The sequence below is a fragment of the Miscanthus floridulus genome, chromosome 19 (assembly GCF_019320115.1).
Source record: "Miscanthus floridulus cultivar M001 chromosome 19, ASM1932011v1, whole genome shotgun sequence".
In the NCBI taxonomy this organism is placed as follows: Eukaryota; Viridiplantae; Streptophyta; class Magnoliopsida; order Poales; family Poaceae; genus Miscanthus; species Miscanthus floridulus.
This window is the reverse complement of record NC_089598.1, coordinates 40,758,463-40,779,641: the sequence shown is the minus strand read 5'-3', so window position 1 is coordinate 40,779,641 and position 21,179 is coordinate 40,758,463. Positions and strand designations below refer to the sequence as shown.

Genomic DNA, 21,179 nt, shown 5'->3' with positions numbered 1-21,179 from the left:
TCTAGTTCGTGCAAGAGCATATATCGATAATTAGTTCTGCTATTTGCAAATAAAATGATAAAGTAGTTCAAGCTAAAAGAGAAGCGGTAAGATATATTTTTGCAGAATTTGGTCACAATTCAAGTGAACGAGCACGCATCCTTTATCAAATGAAAAGAAAAAAACATTGAAAGCAGATTCAGAAGGATTTTAGTTTTGCCCAAAACAAAATTCTGAATTCGCAATCCATTGCCACTAACAATGTACAATAAATTTACAAGACTTCAAACGTCCAATAATGCACACAGATGAAGCCTCTGCACTAGAGAGACCTTGGTACTATCCCTCTTCTCTATACCAAAAATGACCGGATCTCAAAATGACATTTTCAACACTAGCCAAAAAAGTAGCAGAGATATATTACAACTGCAACTTACTCTTTTATACAGCTGGCTAATAGAATGAACTAAACCATGGGCAGAGCAGTCTCGGCACTCGTTACTCGACAGTAATTTCCCTCACCATGGCATCCTTGTTCACGACAAGTTTCCCATCTTCATCCCTGGTGAAAAGCTTCTCCATCAGTTCGTCCCAACTTGTTCTACCTGCAGATTTTGTTTCCGTGGTTGTCTCGCTATGAGTACCAGAGGGTGGTCCAGTGCTACCATCCTCCTGAATCTCCTCTTCAGACAGGTCTGCGGCATGAGGAACATCCAGGGTCTTTGCTCTCTGGAGAGCACTTTTGTGTTCCTCCTCAAAACTTTGCAATCTCTCCATCTTTTGCTGCGGAGGTGGAGTCATTTCCTTCTTGCTGTCCATCATTAGCTGCGAAAAATATAGATCTGTAATCAATAACAAATATTCACTGCAAATGTTAGCATACCAGTGCTGCAAGTAACCACAAGTTCCAGCACACAGAAGATCTGCTGAGTTTGCTGCTACAAAGATGTACTCGCTCAGTTCCAAAGTGTAAGACGTTTTGGCTTTTCTAGATACATTGCTTTAACTATGTATGTAAACATAGTGTATATCTATATGCATAGCAAAATCTATGTATCTAGAATAGCCAAAACATCTTATATTTGGAATGGAGGGAGCACATTTCAGAACATTTTGTTCGCAAGTAGCTCACCCTTTTGTCTTCTAAGTTAAGGGTCTGTTTGGTTGGTGCCAGAATTTGCCACGCCTAACCTTTGGCAAACTGTGGCTGCCACAGAAAGTGCGGCGAGCAAAATCGATGCCACACTTGTGGCAAAGCTTGGCATGAAAATGAGTCTATGACATGTGGGACAGTGTGCTAAGAAAGTGCGGCGTGCCATGGTTGTGGCAGTGAAACAAACACCTGCCAAAAAAATGTGCCATGACTAACCTGTGGCGTGACAAGAAGTGGTGACGAACCAAACAGGAAGAAAATGCAGTATACTACAAAAAAAACATGATGACACAAGTGTACTTCATAATTTATTTATTTTTTTGAACACAAAAGTGTACTTCCTAATTTACAACAGCTTTTAGGGAAGAAAAATGCACAGAAAAGAGAAATAGAAGAAGCAAAAAGGATAACACGTAAAGCCAAATCTAAACAAGTATGCTATTCACAGATGCTTGGAAAAATACAGTTTTGGCACAGTTTTCCATGGTTTTCCATACGGCAAAACCATATAAGCTAGTCATGCAAACATGGTTCCACAATTTCTTGTTGATCCTCCGCTATTTAGGAGTTAGTATCTTGTGGTACTATTTCCTTATATTGGATATTTGTAGTATATATATGGTCGGGGGTCTTCCCTTTCATTTTCTAACAATTTCTTGTAAATACAATGGTATACCAACCATAAATACAATATGGCCTAGCAATTGGATAACCGTGTAATCAACAAGATACTACAGTTCAGAAAAAAAGTGAAAATACATGGAAATTTGTTAAATAAATCTGCAACATGTATAATGAGTATATACCTCTAAAGCCTTTTGTGATTCCCGTTCAATCCAAGCAATAGCATGATCAGAAGTGGTACTGCATGATAACACAACATGCTCAAATCGTCCTTCCACTGGAATTGCAGTTCTGACCTCAGGTGGGAATCTTCCACATCTGCAGATGAGTAGCATTGTAGTCATTAAAAATATCAAAACATACTTTTTGTGTACAACAATGAAGAAGTTTTGTAAAATAAAACATCTCTAGCATTGTATTATGCAGATAGTGCAGAACATACATCAAACCAAGGTCCTGACATGGATCACATTCCATGATAATAGACCCTAATAAGATATATTATCCGATAATCTCCAGATAACTCGTCAATTCTGTAACAACTAATCTGTACTTGGCTCCTGAACTCTACCTTATTTAATATTCCTAAACAAGCTAAGATTGAAAGAACAAAGTGGTGGAAACTGAAAGAGGAGACGTCAGAGGTATTTAGGGAAAGGGTTATCAAAGAGGGCGCTTGGAAGGAAGAAGACGACATAAACAATATGTGGGACAAGATTGCAACCAATATTCGGAAGGTAGCCTCAGAGGTGTGTGGAGTAACCAAAGGAAGGGGATGCGAGGCTAAAGATACTTGGTGGTGGAACGAGGAAGTCCAAAGGGCTATTAAGGAGAAGAAAGAATGCTATAGACGCTTGTACCATGACAGGAGTGTGGACAACATAGAGAAGTATAAGGTGGCAAAGAAGACTGCAAAGCGAGCTGTAAGTGTGGCAAAGGGTAGAACGTACGAGGATCTTTACCAACATTTGAGTACGAAGCAAGGAGAGAAGGACATTTATAGGATGGCTAGGATTCGTGAGAGAAAGACACGGGACTTCAACCAAGTTAAGTGCATTAAGGATGAAAGGGAGCATCTCTTGGTAAAGGAGGATGAGATCCGACATCGATGGCAAGAGTATTTTGACAAATTGTTCAATGGTGAGAATATGGACAACCTTTCAGTTGGATGGCTCTTTTGATGACACCAATAGGCGCTTTGTGCGGAGAATCCAAGAATCTGAGGTCAGAGAGGTGTTGAAAAGGATGAAAGGAGGTAAGGCGATGGGACCGGATGGTATCCCAATCAAGGTGTGGAGATGCCTCGGGGACATAGCTGTAGTATGGTGAACCAAGCTGTTCAACCATATTTTTCGATCGAACAAGATGCCTGATGAGTAGAGGAGAAGTATATTGGTACCGACCTACAAGAATAAAGGGGATATTCAAAGTTGTACAAATTACCGGGGAATTAAGTTGATGAGCCATACTATGAAGCTATGGAAGAGAGTTATCGAGCATCGCTTGAGAGCAATAACGCGGGTCTCTATGAACCAATTTGGTTTCATGCCCGGAAGGTCAACTATGGAAGCCATTTTCTTAATAAGACAAGTTATGGAGCGGTATAGGGAGAAGAAGAAGGACCTACATATGGTTTTATTGACTTGGAGAAGGCTTATGATAAAATACCAAGGAATGTTATGTGGTGGGCTTTGGACAAACATAAAGTCCCAACGAAGTACGTCGGGCTCATTAAGGACATGTACAGCAATGTTGTGACTAGAGTTCGAACAAGTGATGGAGACACGGATGACTTCCCGATTAGGATAGGACTACATCAAGGGTCAGCTTTGAGCCCTTATTTGTTTGCTTTAGTGATGGATGAGGTCACAAGGGACATACAAGGGGACATCCCTTGGTGTATGCTTTTCGCGGACGATGTAGTGCTAGTTGATGAAAGTCGGACAGGAGTAAATCAGAAACTGGAGTTATGGCGGGAGACTTTGGAGTCCAAAGGTTTTAGACTTAGTAGAACTAAAACTGAGTATATGAGATGTGACTTCGGCACTACTACTCGGGAGGAGGAAGATGTTAGTTTGGAAGGTCAAGTAGTGCCTAGGAAGGATACCTTTCGATATTTATGATCAATGCTACAGAGGGACGGGGATATTGATGAAGATGTTAGCCATAGAATCAAAGCAGGGTGGATGAAGTGGCGGCAAGCGTCTGGTGTCCTATGTGACAAAAGGGTGCCACAGAAGCTAAAAGGCAAGTTTTATAGGACGGCGCTTAGACCTGCTATGTTGTATGGTGCAGAATGTTGGCCTACGAAAAGACGACATATTCAACAGCTAAGTGTCGTGGAAATGCGTATGTTGCGTTGGATTTGCGGTCATACAAGAAGGGATCGAGTTCGGAACGATGATATACGTGAGAGATTAGGGGTAGCGCCAATTGAAGAAAAGCTTGTCCAACACCGGTTGAGATAGTTTGGTCATGTGCAACGGAGACCTCCAGATGCACCGGTGCGTAGTGGAATCCTAAGTCAGGATAGTAACGTGAAGAGAGGCAGAGGAAGACCGAAGTTGACTTGGATAGAGGCAATAAAAGGAGACTTGAAAGGATGGGATATACCCAAAGACTTAGCCTTAGATAGGAGTGCTTGGAAGACAGCTATTCACGTGCCTGAACCTTGATTGCTTCTGTTGGGTTTCAACTCTAGCCTACCCCAACTTGTTTGGGACTTAAAGGCTTTGTTGTTGTTGTTGTTGTTGTATTTGTAATTCATTTTATCTTGATCCTGTAATGGACCAGCAGAAATGTAAGGAAGTTGAGGAAAACAAGGTAGCCTTCATCTGTTCAAACAATATAGAAGAATACATGATTGGAGCTTCCATACTCTCATGCACGAGCAGACTGAAGCTTTGCTGCTTTCTGCTAGAAACAAAACAAGGACTAACAATCCTTGCTTTAAATTAAATCATGAAAAATGGCTGTAGCATGGATTATAAGCAACAGGCAGGAGCTTCCTTATACTAGAAGAGTAGGTTTGTTGTTTATATTATTTATGACACAAAAACGCAAACGAGCAATTAGCAAGCAGGGGAAGCTACTCTTTGCAATGATATGATACATTACCTGCAAAATTTCCTCTCAACGATATGATACATTCGCCCAGGAGCATACAATCTTCTTGGATCTTTAAATTTTCTCTTGTGTTGTTTAAATGTATCTCTCAAGCACATGAGGAATAGCAAGCAGGGCAAGCTGTCCAAAGCATAAAGGCCTGGTGAAAAACTCAATCATACATGCAGTTGTTTTGTTTTTGCTAGACAAGAGCAGAAATGATAAGAATCTGGAGAAAATGATCTAGTTACCAGAAGATAGACCCAAAGATGTACTCTAGCGGTGTCGGCGTTCTTGGCAAAAAGTCATCCTGGAAGAGACACCAAAAAGTAAGGCAAAGACTTCAGATGAGACTAAGATTTCATAACTACCAGAGATGACAATTAAATTGACAACATAGGATTGGCTGAGTTCATAGAGGTTCATTTATTTAGAATAAACAAGACAGCAACAGAGCAACAACCAACATTAGTAGTTGCAGACTTGCAGCACACACAAATAGCATAAATAACATATTCAAGTGTGCTATCTAAGTTTCTTCAGAAATATAAACCATGCTCCCTATCCACTCAACTTGCTGCATGAAACAAATTCATTGCGTTTTGGGGCAATGAGAAAGCAGGGTACATTTACTGATACAGGCTGCTCCTCAAATTGAACATTGCATTTCATGATCGACAGTCGACAGATATGACTTAAACCTCCTGTAAACCTTTCTTTAGCACGTGAAAACTAAATGATTCCTGCTGTTGTCTCTAATCAAACTAATTCACCTTTGAAAGACATTCCAAATGAGGCAACAAGCAAAGCACATTTGATCAAATCGATCCCCTTTCCCCCCTCCCCTCCCCACAAACCATCCCAACAGGCCAATTGTTCATGAAAGGCAGCAGATCAACATCCGGAGAAGTCCATGGCAACATCCTAATACAGCCCGGAGCGACCACCCCAATATAGAAGGTCAAAGTCGTCCCCCGTGAGGCCGTACCTGGAGCACGACGGAGCTGATGACGTCAGCGTACTTGACGGCGAGGTTGAGCGACATGCACCTGGCGGGCGCGAGGGCGTAGCACTTGACTCGGCTCCTGGGTATGTTGTCGAACTCCTTGCGGTTGTTGACCACCAGCACGGTCATGAGCGCGGCGATGCCGGAGCCGAGCGAGTGGCCGGTGAGGACGAGCGAGTACTCGGGCCCGTAGCGGCGCAGCAGGCCCCGCAGCGTCTCCGTCTCCCGCTCCAGGATGAACTTGGCGGCCTTGAGCAGGCCGTGGTGCACGTAGCCGCCGTCGAACATCTGCATCCCGAGCTTGTTGTCCATGAGCACCTGCGGAACGAATTCGCGACGCGACAACAAGACCCGTCAAATCATCTCGCCTGCTTGCTCATGGAACGGCGGGCCAATCGCGCGATTGCTCGCGAGCTGGACGATGTCAGTCAGGCACTAACCTTGTAGTCGGCGTTGCGCACGAGGTTGAGGCCGCGGATGGCGAGGATGATCTCCTTGTGCGCCTCGTCGACGTAGATAAGATACGGCGGGCACGCGTTGCCGACGTCCTCGTAGGTGGCCCGCTTGACGATGCCCCTGGGGTCGATGTCGAAGTACCCGCGCTCCGGTGGCGCGAACTTGGGGTTGGACAGGTCCTCGTCGTAGTTGGCGAGCACGGCGCGGCAGAGGCGCGGGACGGGCTCGAACTCGTCGGGGGACGCCGGCGGCCACGTCTCGCTGTCGTAGGCGCCGATGTAGGTGAGCCGCTTCCACGCCCAGCGCGTGCAGCCCAGGCACACCACCCACTCGAGCCCGCAACTCACCGACATGGCCGGCCGCCCGCCCGCCGCCGCCCCGACCCGACCCGCGCGCGCTCACTCGCCTGCCTGCCTCCGCGGGGCCTGGTGCAGTGGCGGCGGCTAAGGTCGGCGTCTCCTGGCGGCCTCTTCTCCGGCGGCTGCTGGGTTTGGTCGTCTTTCGCGAGTTGTTTTCTAGAATTATTATAATAATATTTCCCAGCTTCTTCCGGAGCCCACGAGCCCGGCGAGCTGGAGTGGGTGGCCCGGTGGGGGCGGAGCGGAGTGCTTTCTTCTGCTTCGCTGGCGCCCACCTGCGCGCCACACTGGGGACTGGGCTCTTCGCTTTCCTTCGCGGTGCTTTCGGTTTCGGACCGACGCGGTCACGACTCACGAGCCGAGCGGCACCGCGTAAAAAGCAGCCGATCTTCCTTGGGAGAACACGGAAGTATAGGACAGTAGCATCCTGCATCATCCATCTCGGTCAATGAATGCATCCAGGAAATTTCCTGGATACGCAGTGCCGTTCTACTTCTAGCCGAGGAAAGCGTTAAGGGCTTGTTCGCTTAAGGTTGATTGAGCTCTAGAATTATTCCCACGGATCAAAGCTATACAAATTAGAGAATCAATCCGGCTGAGAATTGTCGTTTAGCCCGTTTCATAGGACATTTTGTCTGAATAATAGCTAAACGGTAGGTGACCGATTGTTTACCGTCTAGCGTTTAGAAAAAACATTGGTTACAAGTAACCATTCCTGATCAAACGATCAGGCCCTGAAACCGTGGCCGCCCCTCCGCCTATCTGGTTTGCACTTTGCATGGTAGAGTAATTCTTCTTTCGTCATCAATCAAATGGCGGAAAAAAGGAGTTTCACAAGACCAAATGCGCGAATTCGTTTCTGAGACACAGATATAACGAAAACTTTAGCCAAGATTGTTAAGGCTCTGTTCACTTGAGCTTATAAGCCAAAATTAGACCTACTTTTTCAGCTATGAAACAGTGTTTTTCTCTCACAACAAATCAACCCTACAAATCAGCCACAACAATAATAAGTCCTGCCGAACAGAGCACAAATCTCTGCTCTGTTTGAACTACCTGATCAGGTGTACAACCCGACACGAAAAAGATAATCGGCCTGTTCGCTGGTTGGTTTCTGACCTGATAAGCCCGGCTGACGCTGGTTTATTGTGAGAGAAAAACACTATTGGTTGGTTGATAAATCCTAGCTGAAACCAACGAACGAACAGACTGAATATATTTGGTCTTAACCAAAGTGCGTATAGCAATGACAGCACAGGAGCTAATCATCCTTGCCACTTGCCAGTCGAGACGCTGGGTCCAGGTTTGACCTGGATTCAGGTCTGTTCCACCTAGTTTGAAGTTGTCTGAGCTGGCACGATTCCTCTGCACGGCCAGGCACAGTTGGCGAACTCTGGCTTGGATCGATGCTTCTCGCCGCCAGTGTGGCGTTATTGGGCAGTGTTCGGCTGGCTGGTTGCCGGCTGGCTGGCTAGCCAGCCATCTCACGAAATCACTGTTTATGTCCTATCAGAATAGTATTTTTCTCTCATAACCATCAGTTGGAATAGTATTTTTCAGTCCTGCCGAACAAGCCCCATTGATCGGTGGGTTCTCACCGCACAAGCACGTCCAGACAAAAAAAAAAGAGGGAACGAGTGGTAGGCCAGCTTATTCACACTGTTTCGCACTATACCACGGTCCGAACGGCTGGCTTACCCAGCAGCCGAACACTCCCGACCCTGGGTCAACGGTTGAACTGCAACCCCATCCAATCTTCAGTTTGTTCGCTGTTTCGATAAACTGTCTATGTTGATTTATATGATTGATTTATTATAAAAGAAAAATATTATACGAGTGGCTGAAACCACCGAACGAACTGTTGGTTGCTTGGGCCTTTGTTTTCAAGGTAATCGCATGCCCAGGGGATTACTGACTCTGACTGGCTGACAGCGACCTCGTGGTCAAGCGTACGCGTGCAAAATGTGGAAGCCGATAGTGACATGCTTTCCCAGCAACTCTAGCCTAATCTTGCATTGACTCGCTTCCATCTGCCATCCTCCCTTGCCGCATTTCTGAGTGACTGTCCGAGTGGCATGGCACACTGCACAACTGAAAAGATATTTTTACGCGCACATACACACACGTGTAATTCTGCATTTGTGTTGTCAATCATGGGCAAAGGTGGATAGGTACGGATTTGTCAATAGTTCCTTGGACATTCGTTCAAGAGCTGCTGGCACTCGCCTTTATATGGGGCATGCATGCATGTCGGTTGTGGAGATTGCCCGAGAGAGCAAAAGCATCAAGCAAAGTAGGGCAAAGCGGGGGGAGCTTTCGTTATGTCATGTGGAGAGAGCCGCTGTCACGAGCTGTGCGCGGGCCCACGGTTTCCTTCGAAGCTAAGGCCAGCCCGATCGGCTGGGGCTGGCTGGTTGGGTTGGCTGGCCAACCCCTCATATGAATACTATTCAAATGAACCAGCCAACAGTACTTTCTCTTATATAAACGAACCAGCAACGATACAAACCAGCCAACCGAACAGGCTGCTGAGACTTCGACGCTCAACTGGCGCCTTTTTGGCACGAGCGCATCACTGGGCATGTTGGCTGTCGTCATTTCCATGTTCGCTGGTCCGTGCGCCACAGCTGCCAGCCTGCCGCCGCCTAATCTGGGCTGCCACGCTCGGAGCAATAATTAGTTCATCATAAAAATTTCATCACAATTAGATCATAAAAACTGCAGCTATGAATTATTCTAATTAATTACTGAAAAGCATAGATCTAAATCCACAACAAAAACATTATACTAAAGCATACCATATTATATATTTACTATGTAGATCTATTCATGTGGAGTCCAACAAAATTTGATTTTCCATTTTATGATTTTTCTGTGATTTACTATGATTTTTCAAATATTCAGTCAAAATAAATAAAAAAGAAAAAGACAAAACTGTCTTTAAAACTGCTTATAAAAGGGTAGATGAACGGTTTTAAAAATTGAGAGAGGTGTTTTGCTGGGTTTTAGAGTTCAGAGAAAAAAAAAGATTTTCATGAAAATTGAAGAGGTAACGTGGACTTTTTGCGAGATTTTTTACACGGAAGTGAGTAGATGAGAACTTACTGGGCTTTCACGTACCGGGCCTTGTATGATGGGCTGGAAGCGCAATTGCCGGTTGTGGACGGACGCTCGTTTCGAGCTGCGTCCTGCTTCTCTATCACAAGTGGACCCTTCCCTTCTCAGTGGACCCACCCGGCCGGCGGAGGAAAACGGAAAACCACGCAGCGGAAAAGAACCCAATCCCCGTGGCCCCCACCACACACCAAAGCCGTCCTCCTCGCCTACTCCCCTCTCTCAATTCGACGAGGAGACGACTCGTCGAGTCGCCGGTCGTCGCAACCGCCGGCCAAAACCAATCTCGGCGCTTCCCGGAGAACCCCCTCCGGAAGTCGGCCGATCCCGGGTCATCCAACGCACCGCACTTCGTTTCTCCCGCGCCCCCCACCCGCGCGCAAGCCCTCATGCGACTAGGGTTATAGCGATCTCGTCCACCTACCGGCGGCCGGCTGCGGAACGGGCCACCACCAACAGCTGAAACTGCACTTTGCGCTGTCGCCACCAGAAAGCCCCTCGCGAGCCCTTTGCCTCCTCACTCCGTCAGGCTCGTCGCCCCAGGTGCGTGGATCTCTTTTCTGTTATTTTTTTCCCTTCCAAAAATACTTTGATTGATTTCGGCATCGCAGAATCGTATTGTAGCTACTTGTAGATCCACAGATTTCTCCACGGTAGTCTTCAGACCAGGGACTGCGTAGATGCATTGTTGATGAAGTGCGCAAACTGAGGTGGTAGTTAGCTCTGCTAACTTACATACTATCCCATACTACCGGTCCCTTCGAAATCTAATTGAAGGAGCACTTGCAGTAACTAGTTGGCAGATTGGTGTGTTCATGGCTTAATGCAAATCATTTTTTGTGCGCTTGGAGATTTGGACTCAGCCATGTTTTACGTCAACAATAGCTATTAATTGCTGTTGTGTATTTTTCTTTATCATGTACATAGGAGTGCTCAACATTTGACACAAGAACTTTGTTTCGTTTGAAATTTACTTACTTCAGTTTTATCCAAAATTGTTTTGCTGGTAAGTGCTGCAGAAAAAGAAAACATTTCAAGATCAAAGTACATGTATGTGTTAGTATTTTTAAGTTGAGTCCTATAATAAAGTTCAAAACCCGTGATATTTTGGCAGCAGTCAAAGGGAATGCCAGACATTTCACACTTCACCAGCAGAAGTGTATCTGCCAAGCAGTCTTGGTTAGCTTATCAAATGCGTAGCTGCTTATCACTGTGACTTTTTAAGGTTGGTTGCATTTGTGTTAATCTCAGTGTGCTCCATATTAAGGCTTCAAAGCTTAGGTTTTATGAATTTCTGGCATTGTTGGCTAGTAGCTATCTCACTTCATCATGCCACCCTGCTTACTGTGACTTAGCTCCCCTTTTTTCCCCTCATAAACGCAGGAGAGCTGCATTTTATTTCATCACTAGGAGAAAGAAAGGTGTTAGGATGTAGGCCATAACTGTCTAACTATTAGAAAACATGTGTTAGTGCTACAGACCAAAAGAGTGATAAGCTCCCTTAGCTTGTATTATTTGAGTTTAGCTTACGACGTGGGGATAATTTTGCCCCTATATCAATGTGGTAGCTGTTGCATTGTGCAAATTCTTTGTTTGGAGTGTCTTCGGTTTGTTCCTGTGTTCAAATAATAAGAGAACATAACATAGGTAACATAGAGGCATGGAAAGGTTATTGTAATAAGGCTGACTTTTTGTTTCTATGTTTTGCTGGTGCCTGATACTGTGATTTTTAAAAAAATTACTGAGCTTTTTTAGGTGATTCCGTACTTTATAAACTGAACTTGGAAGCTTATGATCATTTCACTAAATTGTTTATGTGTGGAAAGTCAGAGACATGTTTATCAGAAACACATGATGATAAGTGTGGAAGAATAAGGAAACAACTAACGATGTATCCTGATCATATAAGGTCCAAGGTTGGGCCTTTCTTTAAACTGCAAAATGATTCAGCCTGTTTGCTTGGTCGTATTTGGCTTATAAGCCATGGCTTATCAGCCAACGAACGGTATTTTTCTCTCACACCAAACCAGCCAACAGTACTTTCAGCCATGGCTTATAAGTCAAACCAGCCCAAACGAACAGGGCGAAAGCTGCAAACTTTTTGATATAATGTTAAGCTCTTGACCATACCAAATAAGTGAAAAATGGAAGTAAAGCTTAAGTCTGCGATTATCTTTGTTCTGTGTACGTGTGCTTGCTTGGTATACTGTGTTCATCTAAACAATCAAGATACTGAAATTGTTCTGTGTTGTGCAGGGTTTTGTTCCTAACTTTTTAGCCTCAAATTTTGTCTTGAATGGCTACATCTCTGGATGTTCCACTGGATGATTTGATTAAGAGCAGAAATGGGAGGGGAAGGGGAAGAGGCAGGGGACAAGGAGGCCGAGGCAGAGGTGATGGCCAAAGATTGGCTCGTGGTTCATGGCGTGGGCGTGGTACTGGCACCTTCCGTGGAAGGGGACTAGGGGTGCCTTCACGAAGGCCACTTGGTGTTAATACTCGGTCCTCATCATTTGCTATTGCCAAGGCAAGCACAAAACTATAACTGTTTTTCGGTTACCTTCAAGAATCCAAATTGTAGTAGGTACCTGACAAGAAGTGGCTATAAACTTATTAAAATGGGACAGCCCAACCGTTCCATTGAGGCCATATCTGTGACCATTTAACTGTGGAGCTTCGAAGAGGATCCAATGGCTTTCTCATTTCAAATTACCAGGGACCTGTCCCTTTTCTGCCAAGTATGTTGGGTGGTGAAGCATATGTTGGTTTATGCTGGCTAATGCTTAAAAGTTCAAACTGAAAACATTGTCTCTACTCGTTGTCAGCATGCTGATGGGCCACTTAATAATCTGTGGATAAGGCCTTTGATGTATACAGAAATAGCACCATTGTGTGCAATGGTATAGGGTTTTATGATTTTGCTGATGCTAGTTGCTTCATCAAGTACCATGGATTGATGAGTTTTGTGATTTTATGCTAATACTTGCTCGTCACAACATGGACATGCATGATATGGAATATCACAGTCATTCAATAAAGCAAAGGATTTTGTGTGGAGACATGATCTCTTTGAGGATAGCATGGTGGCAGCTGGGCTTTCTGGGATAGAATCTGGTACAAGGCTGTACATTTCAAACTTGCACTATGGAGTGACAAGGGAAGATATACAGGTAGCTGGATGTTCGTCTTTGTAATACAACATCTGACAGTCCGATTCATATTCGGTATTCCTGAAGCTGATCTTTGTCTATCCACAATATTACCTCAGGAGCTTTTTTCAGAAATGGGTCATTTGAAGCACTGTGCTGTTCATTACGACAGTTACAGACACCCAACTGTAAGTCTCACTAAACCTTGGTTGTTGTTGTTTTCTATAACACAATTGAGTGTTTTGTAATTAAATTAAAAAGTGTGTAAAATTAGCAAAACTACAAAATTAAGAAGTTGTATCACAAAACTGTATTTAATACATCGAATTATTACAAAACTACATATTTATGAAATAGTACCACAAGGTTCAGGTGTGCAATGTATCATATAAATAAGCCTGAGGTCACATATCCTATACAATTGAACTCTTATATGATTGTTGGCATTGGTCATGTTTTTATGTTTGTGGAGGTGTCTATAATCCATATGGTATTTTGGGAGTAGGCCGACTGGCCTGTCTCTGTATTTCTTTTTTCTCTTAATGAAATGACACGCAGCTCTCCTGCGTTGTTCAAGAAAAAAATGTATCACATAAAAACAGATTTTTGCTGGGTGGTGGAATTTTTAGTTTTGCCATACCTTACACACCAAACATGTAGTTCTATGATACAATTTTTGAATATGCAGCTCTTGAAACTGACACTTTGAGTCTTTACTTCTATATTCAAATTTAAATATGTAGTTTTATGATAATTTTGACCCATGTTTCAAAAAAATACTAGGCACAAGGCAGGCAGGCAGCCTCTGACTAGCGCCTAGACATATCATTGGCGTTGTAGTTTTGACATATTGACATAGGAAAATGGAGAAAATAAGCAAGATGCTGTATATTAACTGACTGAAGTGGAGAAAATAGGAAACACAGATGATAATGTTGACAATTTATCTGCAGTTTTAAATATTCATGCTTGGTTATTTTCTCATATTGTGTTGCAAACACAAGCCCCTTTGCCTTAATATGTGTACTGGAATGTTACTTGCACGTTTAGGGTTTGGATATTAGTTTGATTGATTGTAATGAAGTTTGGTGGGATGGATATGTGGTATTTATAACCTACTTAAATTTAGTTTGGTGCACCATACTAGTCATTCAAACTACTCCATTGGTTCCTTTTTTGTCCAGAGTTCCTGCAAGTTTTTCCTTTTAAATTTCAGCTGTTTTTATTTGTTTATGATGTTGCCTTCTGTTTTTTGGCATATTGCCAGTAGTGAGGACATGCATCCCTCTCCGCCTCCATCCACCTATGGATAAAGTAAAACTACTCGTGTGCATTGAAGAAAAGTAATGTATTTTGAAAGAATATCAAATTGAAATGTGCATTTGTAATGTTAGTAAGGACAGCAGTAATTCTCAGTTTGTTTAATTCAACCTCTACCTGCCCAAAACTTACAAAGTATTCAGCTGTTTCTGTTATATCTTACTCCCTCTAACCCCAAATTTAAGTGCATTAGGATATTGACACTGTCTACAATATGGGACTTGGACTAGTGATATCTGTTATTTCAAATAGAAAGTTATATATTTTGAAGCTTAGAATATCCCTGTGATTTATCGGAGTTGAATTTCTTTGAGATAAATCCGAAGTGATGTTTTGCTGATTTGATGAACAAACATTAATCGTAAATATTCTTTTCTGAACACATTAGAAAAAACTCGACCTGCGGGGGTTAAGCCACCCCGGGCATTGCTGTAAGAGAGAAGACCTTCTCACATAGGTCGAGAAAACCCCCGAACCCCTGCCCTACCCTGACATAGGGGCACCGTTGCCCTGTGAGAACCGGGCCGGGCCTTTTGACCTGTGCTTTGGCCGTGGGACAGACAAGGGGATTTTTTTAACCCCAGCTTGAAATTCGCTCCCACGGAGAGTCGAACTCAAGACCTGAGGAGTGCCGCCGAGGCCACCTAACCAGTTCAGCTAGGCACCCTTTGGCTCTGGATACATTAGAAACTGCATCAAGTGATTCAAACCCACCACTAGTAACGATATGGCTTTTGATAAAGACTCAAGGCCACTGCTTATGTTTTCCAGACCAATTGAACGAAGTACACCTGCCTTTCTAATAAGAACCCTTGATCTCTCCAATAAAACATTCTTCTGAACAGTATATTTCATCCAAAAAAATATCTATGATCCTTGTTTGCATTTGAGCACAGAATATTGTACCTCGAGGATCTATTGATCCAGTAGCATAAGAGAATTATAACTCACATAAGAGCTCCATAAACAAATATCTGTGCACGTAGCTACAAATGCTGTGGATCTGTGAATGGAAAATTCACTAAATCTGCAGAAGAAACTGAAATATTCAAGTCAATTAGTGAAAGTGTTATCCATGATGAATCTAGTAACATAAACCTCATGTTAACCTATATGATCTATTGATGGCCAAAACTAAAAAGGTTTGACACAGTCGCTAAAAATCTGGGTTGCGTCAGGGATTGAGAGAAGTAGGTCATGGCTGTCTAAAAAATGAGGGTTGAAGACCAATTGACTCCAACTAATCTTGATTGATGGATGAGATATTGCATGCCAATAAACTTGAGGAAAGAGAGAAATATTTAAATGGACTGCTATGTGCTGGCCCATACAGCCTGCCATCATAACCCTAAGCCTCATAGTCTCTTGCCAACACACAGCCGCCTTGCCCCCTTTGGCCTCGTCTTCTCTTTCTTCTCTCAGACAAACTAGCACTGCCAGTCACAAATCGGTCACCTCTGACCAGTTTTAAACACCATGACTAGCAAATTCAATTGCCCTGGCCTCCTCTTCCCTTCTGTGCTATCTGTTTTGTTGGAGACCTGCTAATTTGTTGTCTATCTGCTGAAACATATCCCACACTGGTGGTCCTATCTGATGCTCGTGGTTGAATAGCCCTCTGCCTCCAGCTCCAGCATCTTGGCCACAGCAACCTCCTACTCTCCCCCTTCTCTTCTCTCACATGTTCGTCGATACAGTGGGACAGTGACCCTGTTCGACCCTGGTCCTTGAATGGGGACAAGGGTCATGGAACTCGGCTCCAACCAATCGGCCCTTATCCCTGTGACTATGATTCGAAATCTGGAAAACCTAAATGCCATATTTCAGATTGGAAGCTGTAAACTTTAGATTGTCAAACGATAATAATAATAATATATTGGCATTGTGATTGTGATTGCTTAACAGAACAGAAACGTGCTATCTGTACTAAATTTACTCTCTTGTTTGTTCATGGATATTGTCGAACAGGGTTCGGCTGAGGTGATATTCACCAGGAGAAGTGAAGCTCTTGCAGCACTGAAGAGATATAATAATGTGCGCCTTGATGGGAAGGCAATGAAGATTGAAGTAATAGGAGCAGATTTGGGTCTATCAGCTGCTGCCGCACCCCGAATTAGTGTTGTTCCTGGTGCAAGCGAAAGAGGGCAGAGAGAAGTTGTTATGATGTATGGCTCTTCTTTGGCATTGCCTTCACTGTTGGATTCATCAGTCATGTAGCAACTTTCTTCATTTTATTCCTGACATGTGTTTCTTTTCAGGCCTGGTGGAAGTGGGTTTGGACAAGGTGCATCTGGCCCATCTAGTTCACTTCCTGGGTAGGTTCGCATGGCTAGATATTTTCTAGGCTAATCACATACAAATAGAATAGCTTTCCTCCTATAACTTGTAAAAATGTTACAGAAACAACTTAAAAGGGGCGGACCCAGTGCCGGAGGCTTCCACATGAGTGGGGTCTGGGGAAGGGAAAAACCGAGGTTAGCCTTCCCCCCGCAAAATCTGCGGAGAGGCTGCTTCGAACCCGTGACCTGGTGACTCAGTGAAACAGCTCTCACCACTGCACCAGGCCTGCCCTTCAAACTAGTAGTCAACTTATAGTTGCCAAATCTTGTGATTTTTTCCCTAAATTTTTTTAAACCGCATATGGTTGCGTCAGATTTGATCTTCATTTTTCACCATCTGTGGTGTATAAGTGTGGCATTCTGCTTGTGGTATTACCTACCAACATGGCACAACAGTGACTAGTAACTAACTCCAATGTAACCTGAAGTAAAATTTTTGTATGTTTATTATGTCTAAAAAAGTATTTAATTTCCTTTTTGGCAACAAAAACACATGCAATTACTGGATATCTTTTCATTGTTAAGGTTGTCTGGAGATCAACTTGCAAAGTTTCATAGTCGAGTGCAAAATACAAACTACATATGCTCTTCTATTTCACAGTATCTGCATTACCCTTTTGTAATCATTGTGCTATGTCCAGGTGGAAGCGTGGAGGTTTTGTTCAAAGAGGAAGACAAGGGCGTGGTGGTTTTTCTCAAAGAGGGCGAGGGCAAGTGCGCAGCCGCGGACGCGGCCGTGGCCGTAGTAGCTTTGGACAGGGCCGTGGCCGTGGCTATGTGCGCAAGGGTAATGTAGAGAAATCAGCCGAACAATTGGACAAGGACCTTGACAACTACCACTCTGGTGCGATGAATGTCAACTAAGATAGTGAAAACATCATCCAATCCAACCTGGAAGTTGGAACTATGTTGAAGCTTAAGCTTGTTTTCTGTCTGTTGGTATTCTGTTAAATGCGCACACTTCTGTCGTGCTCTTGTTGCATCAGTTAGATTAGATTCCTACTGCAATTTCTTGTTCGGGGTTAGTCCTGTGATATCAGAATTTGCTGTTAAACTGAATGATGAATTATGTTTTCAACCGTCGAGTGGTTTTGCTGCTAAATTTTTCCATATTATTCTAGTTCTTATTGTTAGAATTTTCAATAGGCATTAGCCAAAATGTTTGGTGAGGACTACAGGTTGGACGTGTTATTATGTTTGATTCTTACCCTAATCCTAATGTACCAGATCAATATTTGACCCTGCCCAACTTTTTTTGGCCCCATTTGGATGGAGGCCACTGTTTGGCTTTATTATGCCTAAGAAAATTTGTTATGCCCGCGCATTCCAAAGTAATTAGTTCAATGTTGGTTACCAAAGTAATTAATTTCCTGCCAAATCAGTCCGAAACGCAGGCTGCCGATTTACGCACCCAAATTTGATCCTGAAGTTCGGATGAGTATTTGTTTGAACCATTGTATTTCTCAAAATTCAGGAGCAATGATGGATGTTTGATTCGTAAAAATGTTTTTGTGGCATGGACTTGACGTGTCAGTGATAGTCTCACAGCTTTGGCAACAGTCAACCTCTTTTTAACTTTGAACAAACATACGGCATATGTATAGTTCACCTGCTAGATTTAGTTGGGTTCCTATCTATGCACATGGGATGAACCGGTTCTACGCCTTCCATCTCTACTCCTGAAAAGATTGAAGAGGACACGTTCACTGTCCATGGTGAAGCCAGACGCTACGTCTGTGAAAGCTCTAGTTTAATTTTGGTAAATTGATAAAATTCTAAATGCTAATCTAGTTTATCAAAGTTATTATGAGATAGGAAGTATATTTCAAATGGTGAAGATCATGGTGACCATGGTGATCAAGTGCTCGGCTTAAAAAAAAACAACAAAGTTTAAGCAAAGGTGAAATTTGAATGAAGCTTTTTGGATCCGTACTAAGATGATTGAAATTCATATCGAAATGCCCCCGCCCCTTCCCGTCTCCCATGGGCGCCGCCACGCCTTCTGGCTCCCATCGCCGGCGTTAGGCCACCTCCTCTGCGCGGCCTCCCCGGAGTAGGAAGGGCTCCCACTGTCCGTGTCGCGCCTCATCCTTCCTCTCGTTCAACAGAACACACGCGTGGGGGAAACCGACCGCGCCTCTTCTTCCCGCGCCGGCTGCCGCCAGAGCTCCGGCGACCTTCTCCGACGAGCCGGTGATGGATGGATCGGGTCGATCCGGACCCCCTCTACCTCTCACACCCCCTTCTTCCACAGCGTTGGGAAAAATGGCCCCTAGGGTTGGGCTGATGCGGCCTGAGGCCTGACGGCGGCGCACGGCTGGGGCGATGCTGGGCCTGCTCTTCGGCACCATGGTGGTGGGCGGCTACCTCAAGGGCGACGGAATGTTGAAGCACCTGGGCAAGCTCCTGGCGTCGCGGAGCTAGGGCGGCCGCGATCTGCTGTGCTGCGTCTGCGTCGTCACCGCGCTTGCCAGTGCGCTCTTCACCAACGACACCTGCTGCGGCGTGCTCACCGAGTTCGTGCTGGAGCTCGCCGCCGAGCGCAACCTCCCCGCCAAGCCCTTCCTGCTCGCGTTCACCACCAGCGCCAACACCGTCAAGAAGCTGCTCACGGATGGGCAAGTTCATGCATCCAAGTTCCTGATGCTTTCTGGAAAAATTAAATCTCTGTCTATGTACTGTCTCTTGTTATTGTCTTGTCTCCTGTGCGTTGCGGTGAATGCAGGGCGGTGATTGGAGCAGTGGATTCATTAGGCGATTGCTACTGCTCATGCGACTTGCGAATTGATCTATTCTTGGAGGATTATTTTAGCTTGCTCTTGGATTAATTTGTGATTGTGCTGATGGGAGTGATGATTAGCTGTGGATTAAAAACTTTAGATTAATAGAATTATATAAGTTTATTTAGAGTATTGGAGTTACAACAAAACTTCAATCTTTCAGCTAAGAAATTTTCAACGTTTAAACAATTAAGGACCAAGTGTATATGATGAAGCAGCTGGGAGATCTTTTCCATTTTGGTTTGAGAATTAGAATTACGAAACTGGAATCATATGGAGTATATAAGATAAGGCTTACCACAGTAATCTCTTCAGCTGTAACAAATTTTGCTTCTGCTTCGGAAGCCAATGCCGCCATCATAGACATGGAATAATTAATATCTATCTTGTGTGTCAATGTTTTTTTTTTAGAATTCTTTTGTGTCAATGTTGAAAGGGTAAAGACAAAGCTTTGGCAGAAAATGGACAAGATGGGATTGCTATCTCGATTATGTATGCTAACTAAAAAGTTCATGTTTTCTACAGAATTTGCACATGTGCTTTCCCGATTTTGCACCTGTAGCTAGGCATGGAGGAATCTGGATTTGTTTTATCCAAAGGAAATGAGGTAACTGTTGCAACATTTTTGTGCTGTCGGGATCGATTGCATTGCTTACTTACATGAATAACATGATGAGTAATGAAATTCCAATTTTATTGTGATGAAGTTATTACCTCAGGCTTGATACATTCTCTCCAAAGTTGGAACTACTATTCTTCTTGCTTGCCCTGCATATCTTGAGATTGATGCTTTCCTCAATACCAGTCAGACTTCCTTAGGCTTTTAATTTCCTAATGTTAAATTTACCTAACATATATGGTGACAGTTACTCTTCTTCAGATCAAGCAAAAATGTTCAGTTGTGACTTTTCTAATTATTCTCTTACTCCATTTTCCATGCTGCTCCCTTTCTCTTAGAATCTTGCACTTACACCACATCCAATTATTACTAATGTCAAAGCTGCAAAAGCAACACAAATACTTTTTATGGTGCAATCTCAATCTTGGAAATTTCATACATGGCTGTTTAAAATTGGTACAAATGTTCTCAAGTTAGCTCATGGCTTCCATTTTTCTTTTTGTTCAGAGCTTTGGAAAGGAGGAGGAGAATCGACTTACCCAAGATAGTGGGAAATTGCAGCTTGTGGCATGATTTGATGAAATTAGAAATTAGCTGAGCCAGAAATTGGAATCTGTATTATCATCATCATCTCTCTTTACTAGATCATGTTTGATCCTACAAGTCTTTATTTGACAATAATTATGTAACCCTTTGTTTTTGGGTTGTTGAATTCTGCACTTCTGAGATGGGGAGGCTCTATTATTTCTCTGTTGATTTTGACCCAGTATTTGTTTATTATACTCTTGTTGTGTTGAAAATTTTAAAGTTCCCGTGGCAACGCTCGGGCATTTGCTAGTCCCTAAAAGAATGTAAACCTCGATGTTCGAAAAGTTAATTAATTTTAAATTTTAAATTTGATCAAATGTATATACAAAAACTATTATTATTTATAATTTGTAATATGTACTACTAGACTAATTAAAGAATATATTTTTTATAATAAACCTATTTAGAGATATAAATATTAATACTATTTTCTACATATGTAATCAAATTTGAGATCGATTGAATTCACATAAAGCGAGACTTAAATTCTTTTTGGAGGGGGGAATACAAAACACCAAAAGATTAAAAAAAATTCCACTAAGATATACAACATCAAATAATTTTAGAGAATCTTTGGAACGAAGGAAT

At 43.3% G+C, this 21,179-nt stretch overlaps 2 protein-coding genes and 1 long non-coding RNA gene across 4 annotated transcripts; 2 read left to right on the top strand and 1 right to left on the bottom strand.

Moving 5' to 3' along the window:
- Nucleotides 1–175: 175 nt before the first annotated feature.
- Nucleotides 176–6,912, bottom strand: LOC136527765 (uncharacterized). The gene is made up of 6 exons (XM_066520605.1): nt 6,308–6,912; nt 5,850–6,185; nt 5,113–5,171; nt 4,874–5,002; nt 1,939–2,074; nt 176–804 (listed from the first exon to the last, which is right to left on the bottom strand). Exons 1-6 carry the CDS (start codon nt 6,674–6,676, stop codon nt 478–480), a joined length of 1,356 nt encoding a protein of 451 aa, XP_066376702.1. The 5' UTR covers nt 6,677–6,912; the 3' UTR covers nt 176–477.
- A 3,044-nt stretch (nt 6,913–9,956) lies between these two features.
- On the top strand, nt 9,957–17,706 carry LOC136528317 (THO complex subunit 4D-like). 2 transcript variants are annotated; one of them, XM_066521265.1, is made up of 7 exons: nt 9,957–10,339; nt 12,053–12,323; nt 12,823–12,966; nt 13,065–13,133; nt 16,234–16,430; nt 16,524–16,580; nt 16,666–17,235. In XM_066521265.1, the coding sequence occupies exons 2-7, from the start codon at nt 12,093–12,095 to the stop codon at nt 16,709–16,711; spliced, it is 744 nt and encodes a 247-aa protein (XP_066377362.1). In that variant the 5' UTR covers nt 9,957–10,339; nt 12,053–12,092; the 3' UTR covers nt 16,712–17,235. The 2 variants fall into 2 exon arrangements, with proteins under 2 accessions (XP_066377362.1, XP_066377361.1); XM_066521264.1 differs by lacking the exon at nt 16,666–17,235 and adding an exon at nt 17,246–17,706 and having other exon boundaries at nt 9,959–10,339.
- Nucleotides 17,707–18,515: 809 nt separating this feature from the next.
- Nucleotides 18,516–20,783, top strand: LOC136528924 (uncharacterized). The gene is made up of 2 exons (XR_010777159.1): nt 18,516–19,991; nt 20,511–20,783. It is a non-coding gene; the product is annotated as an uncharacterized lncRNA (long non-coding RNA).
- Nucleotides 20,784–21,179: the final 396 nt, after the last annotated feature.